The sequence below is a fragment of the Microtus ochrogaster genome, chromosome 8 (genome assembly GCF_000317375.1).
Source record: "Microtus ochrogaster isolate Prairie Vole_2 chromosome 8, MicOch1.0, whole genome shotgun sequence".
NCBI classification, from domain to species: Eukaryota; Metazoa; Chordata; class Mammalia; order Rodentia; family Cricetidae; genus Microtus; species Microtus ochrogaster.
Window position 1 is genome coordinate 73,344,727 of NC_022015.1, and position 8,416 is coordinate 73,353,142.

General features: G+C 56.0%; 1 protein-coding gene across 2 annotated transcripts; it reads right to left on the minus strand.

Annotated features, from left to right (window-relative positions):
* Window positions 1-2,518: 2,518 nt before the first annotated feature.
* On the minus strand, window positions 2,519-8,334 carry Fgf8 (fibroblast growth factor 8). 2 transcript variants are annotated; one of them, XM_005352369.2, is made up of 6 exons: window positions 8,131-8,334; window positions 7,994-8,030; window positions 7,374-7,460; window positions 6,967-7,114; window positions 3,723-3,829; window positions 2,519-2,926 (listed from the first exon to the last, which is right to left on the minus strand). In XM_005352369.2, exons 1-6 carry the CDS (start codon window positions 8,160-8,162, stop codon window positions 2,636-2,638), a joined length of 702 nt encoding a protein of 233 aa, XP_005352426.1. In that variant the 5' UTR covers window positions 8,163-8,334; the 3' UTR covers window positions 2,519-2,635. The 2 variants fall into 2 exon arrangements, with proteins under 2 accessions (XP_005352426.1, XP_005352428.1); XM_005352371.2 differs by lacking the exon at window positions 7,374-7,460.
* Between the last annotated feature and the right edge of the window lie 82 nt (window positions 8,335-8,416).

The following is an 8,416-nucleotide window of genomic DNA, read 5'->3' on the forward strand; positions in this document are numbered from 1 at the left end:
AGGCTACAACAATGAGGCCAGCACCAGCCCAGCTTACAGGAAACCCCGTTTAACAACAATGGACATATGAGAAAAAGAAGGCTCAAGGCAGACCCTGTGAAGGGTGTAACGGAGAGGTCTTCTGTGGAGCTAACTTGGCCTCACACAGCCCTCAAGCAGGATGGTTAGGCCTCCACACAGCCCTCCACCATCCCTACAGCTGACCTGCGGACAGAGTGGGCTGCCTTTTGGCTGAGCACAGCCCAGTCCTCCTCCCTTTTCTGGGCCTTGCCACAGCGCCCTGCTTGTTTCCCCCCAAATAAATGGCTGAGCATACTGGGCTGGCAATAACCCCTTGAAATCAGTTGCTATCACAGTTAACAACCAGTTTGGCTTCAGTTCAGGCTGTTAACTATCAAACCACTAAGTGTGGTAATGATTGATTCTTGGCCAGTTGCAGCTTGAGTGGGCTGTAAAACCCCATTAGTGAGGGCTCTGTGGAGGCAGCAACTCAAAGATAAACAAATTGCTGGGTGCTCCAGCCTGGTTTCAGCCTACTGCTCTGTGCTCAAGCTCCCATAGGTCCCTGGCCTGGGGAAAGCTTCTTCAGGCAGCCTCGGCAGATTCCCACCCTCCTGCCCGCCTGCCTGCCTCTCCCGTCTCGGGGCAGGGCTGGCCCTCTAAGTGCTCACCTCTTCTACCTAGCCGCAAACACAGTTCGGTTCCCGTGGTACCTCCGAAGACTCAGGTGCTCCTAGGTCAGAGGCTTGGGGCTTAGCTTTGGCCTAGCCGCCGACCACCCTTGGCCCAGCCAGGCCTCACTTTGTAGCCGGGATCACAGGCGGAGAGCCTGACATTCCATCACCCCCCTAGACACCCTCCCACCCCACGTCTTTCCCCAGGAATTGCTCTCAAACAAATGCAATGTGGGTAATTACTGGGCTGGGGGCTGGACAGGCGGCCGTGGAGATGAAAGCGTTTCCTGGACGCGCTCCTCATTTGCATGGCATCAGAAGCTGCTCAGAAGGTGTGACTTTTCCCACAGTGAGACCCCAGCTCCGCGCACAATAAAGCCAGGCTGCTCACCCAGAATTAATTAAAGGGGGAGGGGAGCAGAGGACGGGGCACCAGGAGCTGGGGAGCTGGAAGAGCTAACTGGAGCCCCTATGCCCCCCAGTGTCTATGCACCCCAAGAACATACTCTATCCAGAGGCCCTCGCTCTTTCCGGCAGACCTCGGGATGATATCAGCAGGGACCGAGGACCCCAACTTCTGTTTCAGCCTTGGCAATCCCTATCCACCTAGAAAGACTGAGCCTGGGTCTTGGGCTACAACCCTGGAATGCCTCATGGCTAGGAAGCCTTTGGTTGCCCCAACCCATGCCAGGTGAGGTGCCAAAAAGAGGCCTATAAGGAAGAAGTTTCTAGACTGTCCTAATAGCTGGGCTGTAGGAACAGCCAGGATGGAAGGCCTGAGCTGTGCAGAGTGGGCCAGCTCTGGGCACAGGAGTCCTGCTTCGGAGCCTCCTTCAGTATGGCATGACACTCATCCCAAAAGCCTCCCTCCTGCCTAGCTCTTCTCCCTGAAGACCCAGGCCCCGAGGTCGGCTTCTTCCGGAACAACTGTGCACTAGGCTTTTCAGCACCTGAGTCTGGCACCTTCTCTTCACAGCTCTGGCCTGGATCACCCAAAGTTAACTTTGTTCCATGTCACGATTACAAACACCAGCCTTGGCCCCTGCCGACCCGACCTCCTCACCACCACCACCACCACCACCACCACCACCACCACCACCACACCTTGGACATTGGGCACTGTTCTAGTTCAGTTTTGGGGAGTCAGGTTCTATAGACTTTAACAGCTCTACAGTATGTGACTACACAGACAGCCAAAGGGGCTCGTCACCCCAACCACAGAGGGCTCCAGCCTGTTCTTCATTTTGGCCCTGGGCTTGGAAAGAGTTAGCAGAGCAAGGGGGTCCCCATTTGAAAGCTCCAAGGACAACTGAGAATCTTTCCACTTTTCCCTCCCTGTTCTGTCTTTCCCCTCTAGGGGATTAAAGGGGGGAAACTGGCAAACAGGAAGGGGGGCCTTAGACCGAGGGTGGCCTTGGACCTGCCGCTGGGACAGCACCTCAGAAGGGGCTATCCCTGGCGGGACTCACTCTCCAACACACATTTCTAATATGCAAGTAAATAAACATTTCAGTCATTTAATAGTAACTAGTACACAGCTACCCCCACTGACACCCACCCCTAAGGGACTGAGACCTAGGCCAAACCTTTTGCTCCCTGCCCCTGCTTGGGGCACAGAGTCGTCCTGGCTGGTCTGGCCAGGTGCCCTGCCAGTGCTGGGACCTCAGGAGAACATCTGCCAGACTAGAGAGCCCTCCACCCACCCTAGGGAGGCCCACGGGAACCCAGCCTCTGGTCACCACGGGGCTTTCCTGAGAGCTAAGAAGACAGACACCACAGCCAGTGGAATACAAAAATAGAGCCTCTCTTTTGTTTAAAAAAACAAAAAAACAAAAAACCCAACAGCAAACAATATCCACAACTAGAAGGCTGCTCCCCAGCTCCTCCCCTTCGCAGTGCCTCGACCGCGATCTCTCGCTGGAGTCCGCAGAGGGCTGCGCGGGGAGGGGCCGGGAGGGCGCCTATCGGGGCTCCGGGGCCCAAGTCCTCTGGCTGCCCCGCAGGCTGCGCGTGAAGGGCGGGTAGTTGAGGAACTCGAAGCGCAGACTCTGCTCGGTGGTGTGGTGGCCCCGCGGCAGCCGCTTCATGAAGTGCACCTCGCGCTGGTGCTGGCGCGTCTTGGAGCCCTTGCGGGGCCGGCCCTTGCGGGTAAAGGCCATGTACCAGCCCTCGTACTTGGCGTTCTGCAGTGCAGTGTAGTTGTTCTCCAGCACGATCTCGGTGAACACGCAGTCCTTGCCTTTGCCGTTGCTCTGCAGGTAGTTGTGGGGGCAGACGTGATATTACGGAGCCTCCCTCCATGTGAGACAGAGGGCCAGCGGCCCCAGACAGCAGGTGGGCACCCCAGCAGATGGCGAGGGGAGCCCGAGCCCAGCCCCACCCCCTACCCGGGCACCCGCTCTCTAATCCCTCACAACCCGCAGCCCACCCGGCAACTTCCTGTCCTCCTGGGCAGCAGTGACACATGGCTGTCTACGGAGGGGCTGGGCCCGAAGCAGAGGGGCCCAAAGCCTGCCTGTTCTGGCCTACTGCCCATCAGTCTGGCCTGACTGCCCGCAAGCGTTTCTCCACCTGCCCCCCTCAGCATCTCAGGACTCAGGATCAGCCCCCAGGACAGCAACCCTATGCGGGGGAGGGGAGGCCTGGGAGGCGACTCTGAGGCCCAAACCCTGAAGCCCAAGAGCCAGGAGCTTGAGGCTGGAGAGGAGCCGTGACTAATGGGGCCATTTCAGAGCTAGGCCGAGGGGCTGGGCCTGCGGCTTACTGAACATTCCAAATGCTGGTACCATGTAATTGGACATAATAGCAAAGCAATTTGGCGATTTGTTAAAAAGATATATGGAATTTGCCATCACCACCCCCAACCCTTTTCCTGGCCTTCCTCCTTCATCTTCATAGGTTCTCCTCTCTCTGGCGTCTCTCTCTCTTACTCCTCCATCTAATCATTGGACAGCCCCTAAGGGAACCAAGGTACCATGCATATCCACCACGCTGTCGAGATTAAAATGTACCACGTCCGCAAGCCCCACTTCCCTTCTGGAACCTCACCTTGGCAATGAGCTTCCCTTTCTTGTTCATGCAGATATAGAGTCCTGTCTCTGCTCCACGGACTCGAACTCTGCTCCCAAAAGTGTCAGTTTCCACAATGAGCTTTGCTGTCAGGGAAGTCATGCGATGGTCACTACATCTGTGACCTCTGTGTTCCACAGCTTTACCTGGTTGGCTGGTCCAGGGCTGTGCCCTAACCCTGGAACAAATGCTCCAAAGGCTAGGAACAGAAAGCACAGGCTAGCCCCAGCCCACTTTGCTAAGCACTGGGCAGCCCTGAGAAGGAGCAACTCTTTTTTTCAGAACCCGAGACTTCAGCGCTGGACCAGATGATCACAGTTTACAACCTGAGCTTCATAGAACTGTTTGGATGCATCAAATTGAGAAACCCAAATCTCCATTCCTCTTTTCATGCTAGAAGCCAATATTATCAGGTTGAGGTACCAAGTATGTAGATTCCATAGCTAACCTTGAGAGATCTCACAATATCATGAACTCATTAAGAACATCTGAGAACAGTGGTGGCCCCCCACCATGAGGCTAAGTAAAAACCATCCTGTTCTGTTGCTGCTGCTTCGGTTCTAGCAGTCCTGGCCATCTTCCACCCATTGGGCAGCCCTGCTCTTCAAGAAGTAACAGAGAGGGGCTGGAGAGATGGCTCAGCATACTGCTCCTGTAGGGGACCAGAGTCCAGTTCTCAAGACCCACACAGCAGGACACACAACTGCCTGCAGCTCCAGGGAATCGAACACCCTCTTCTGACTTCTGTGGGCACGTGTGTGTGTGTGTGTGTGTGTGTGTGTGTGTCTGTGCTCTTTCTCTCTCTCGTGTGCACACACACTCGATTTAGAATGAGATGAGCCTCAGAAGAGGAGCAGGGCATTTCTCCCTCCTTCAACAGACTACTTTCTGGAACCAGACACAGGCAGGGGGATCCTGCCCCTTTCCCTCGGCTTCCCAGTCATCAGAGTCCAGCTCTACCATGTAGACTCCAACGAGACTCAATTGTCTTTTTTTCTTTTAGCCTCCACTACAGATGGGCTTCTTAGGCAAAGGCCAAATGCTTTCAGGGGTGATAGGAGCCTGGGACTGAACTCTGTGCCCTTCTCTCTCTCCTTCCAGTGCATGTGGACAGTCAATTTGCCTGAGAGCCTGGGCCTGACCACTTCTTTATTCTCTTAGAGACTGTTCCCAAGAAGAGAGGGACGCTGACTAGATTTCCTTCCTAATACAGATCCCAGCCCTTTTCTTCCTTGAGAAAGCAATTCTCTCTCTCTCTCTCTCTCTCTCTCTCTCTCTCTCTCTCTCTCTCTCTCTCACCACTACCAGGGGTGGGAAGCCCAGGGGTCATCAATGAAGTCCCCACACTGCCTAGCCTCTAAGGCTTCCTCTCTTTACTTCCCAGGTCAGCAGGGAAGTGCAACAGTTCACCTCTCCTCCTGTTCACCTCTCCTCAGACCCAGGCAATCTGTTCATTCTTCTCATGCTTACTTGGTAGAGCAAGAAGCAGTTGTTTCTCTGTCAGGGAAGGATGCGGGCTAGGGAAGGGGTAAGAAGATTCCAGCCCAGCATCATATGACAGAGTGGGTACCTCTGCCCTTTCTTGGGATCTCTCCACAGCTCTCTCCCTAGTCCCTCTGTTTTCAGAGCTCAGGCCCCCAACTTCTACCCTGCAGAAGGAACCCTGGAAGCCTCCCCTAAGTCTGAGGGAAGTCAGTGGGCATCAATTCCATCACTGCTAGCCATGTTTCCCCTTCCCACCCCAAAACCCAAGGATGCTAGGCCATTTGCTCCAGCAGAATGGACTCCGGAGGGGCCAGCCATTCTTTCCTTTTTCTTGTTGGGAAGCTGAGAAGGGCAGCAAGCAGCCAGTTTGGAGGGACAAAGGGCCTGAAGGCAGCTCTGCCAGCCCAGCGGGGGAGCTTGGCCACCAGGCAGGCTGCCCCCCACCCCCACCCAAAGAGCCCCAACTCTCCTTGGATCGATTTGGGGAGTCTGGCCATGCAGTTTACAGCGGCTTTCCCAACCAGGCTTTTGGAAAGCTTAGCATTTTCAAACCTATTCTTCCACCCCAGTGACAGATTTATCCCAGGAAAATTATGTCTCCTCCTCCAGCTTTGAAGGGAAGTCAGGCTACGTCGATGTTGAAAAAATGCAGCGAGACATACTCGATCCCCCAAACTGGCTGGAGAAGAGGAGAAAGTATTCAGGAAATGTTAAAAAAGGTGAAAGCAAGAAGAGCTTTAATCGCTCTGCCAGACGCAGGGGTCTCTCCAGAGATTCCCAGAGAACAATCTTTAGCCTCTTTTTTTTTTTTTTTTTTTTTTTTTTTTTTTTAACATTTACAGACTTGCAAGTCCTTTCAAACTCTACATCTGAAAAAGAAAAGGCCTGGTTCTTTTTCTGTTTTATATCATTCTTCATTTTTCTCCTTAGCTCTTAAAATGCCTCACCTTTTTATTACATTTTAATAGAGTCTTCCTTTCCCCTTTCATGCTGGGTTAAGTTGGTCATTATTTAAAGGTTTTTAAACTCACAATAATCGCTTTCTAAAAACAACACCAGCCACCCGGAGGGTTTGCCTTCCTTGTGGTACCTCCAGGACCCTGGGAATTGGCCCCATCTCAGGACAGGAATATTGAATGTTTTAGAAATCAATCAGTCCTCAGCCCCTGCTCCGGTAGCTCCCTGTACTCAGCAGCCCTACGGGGAGCCGCCAGCCAACTCAGCCCCCTGGGGTATCCACAACTGGAGCCCGGAGTCTAACTTCCAGGCCTAGCCTCCCTGTGCAATTGACCCTACTGATCAGTTTGCAGCATCCCCCTGTTCCAAGCTGGGCAAACTGGGGCTTTCTCTCGCTCCTTTCTCCCACTCTCCTTTTGTGGGCCCTGGCGACATATCCTCTTTCAAGAACTTCCCTTAAATCTGGGCCCCCTACCCCAAACCCTCTGCCTCCACCTGCAGCTGGAAAGAGGTATATGAAGGGGGGAGGTTGTAAGGGAGACTCTCGGATTCGTTCATTTGTGGAGTAGGGAAGAGAGGGCACCTGTGGGCCACATCCTCCCCAGGGTCCTTTCCCTGCCATTCTCTCCAGCTGACCCTCAAGGCACCTTTTTTGCCTTAACTCCTTCCCTCCTCAGCTGGGGAGCTCGCAGGCCTCTCTGGCCACTGCAGCTGGGGCTGGCGGGGAGTGGCGAGGTCCGCAACTACCTTTCCTCTCCAGGGTCCGGGGAATGCGCCTTACCGAAGGGGTCTCCATCTTCTGCCATGGCGTTGATGCGCTTGTTGGCCAGGACCTGCACGTGCTTCCCGCTGGTGCGGCTGTAGAGCTGGTAGGTCCGGATGAGGCGGCGGCTGAGCTGATCCGTCACCAGGCTCTGCTCCCTCACATGCTGTGTAAAATTAGGTGAGGACTGAACAGTTACCTTTAGGAAATTGAAAAATACACAGACGCCATTATAATGCTACTCCGCCCAGGGGTCCCGAGTGGCCCCCACTGCCCTTGTACCCACCTCCCGCCGCGCCAAGCAGCCAGCAGGGACTGGGGGCATCCCCCCAACATGCTGGCTCAGGCCACCAACCCCCGCGGGGAAGTCGCGCAGACCCAGCCCAGGATGGATGAACCCGGGATGAGGGAGAATCTGGACCCACCTGTTGGGAAACACCCTGGGGCTCCCGGCCAGCTCGGAGCAGGGAAGCGGGCTCCCTGCCCAGCGCAGGCCCCCCGCCCGGGCCTTCCTAGAGGAGCAGGGTGCTTTTAAGTAGCGAGGCAACGCTACCCGACCCGTGACATTTATAAAGACAAATTTACGGAGCAAATGTTGAGAGTGCAAAGGGCCTAGACTAACACGATCGAGGGCCGAAACCGGCCACAAGTCTCCCCAAGAGAGCAGCGGAGAGGATCTTTGCTGCAACTACAACCCAACTTCCCCTGACAAGAAACACACGCTGGCTCCAGCTCCCGCCTTCCTAGGAGGCCAGGTGTGGCTACAGGTAAAGTTCCCATCCACCCGACCTGGCTGGCACGCGTTTGAGACTCGCGGGGCTCAAGACCCTGGGGCTCTAGTCTCTCCACTCACTCGCTGTGTGACTTTAGGCAGGACACTGTCTCTCTGTTCCTTAGATCCCTCCTCGGGGTAGTTTGGGGCTGGATTTGTAAGATTCTTTCCAGCCCTGCTGCGCTGGCCGAAGGGTCGGTCCTCATGTCCCTGCCCGACAGTGTCAGCCGGGTCCCCAGCGCCCGGCCCCCGCCTCTGCGCAGCGCTCCTTACCTGGGCTTGGAGGCAGAGAACCAGCAAGTGCAACAGCCTGTGGGAGACAAAAGCGGGCAGGAGAGAGGCGCGGGGTGAGCGGAGAGGGAGAGGCGGGCGCCGGCAGACCGGGACGCGGGGGCGACCGCGGTACTCACAGGCAGCTCAGCGCGGAGCGGGGGCTGCCCATGGCGCTCGGCCCCGGGAGCACCGAGAGCCCGGGCGGGGTTACGCTGTCCCACAGGAGGCCGCGGGGGGACGAGCCAAAGGGGCGGAGGCCGAGGATGGTCGGGGTGCGAGAGCCCAGCGACGATGCCGACGCGGTTCCGCGGGTCCCGTGGAATGTCGTGCTCGCCGCGCGCGCTGATCCTCTCTGCACCGCTGCCCGAGCCGGTGGCCGCTGGCTGCTAAGGAGTCGGAGCAGGCGGGAGGGTAACGGGTCGG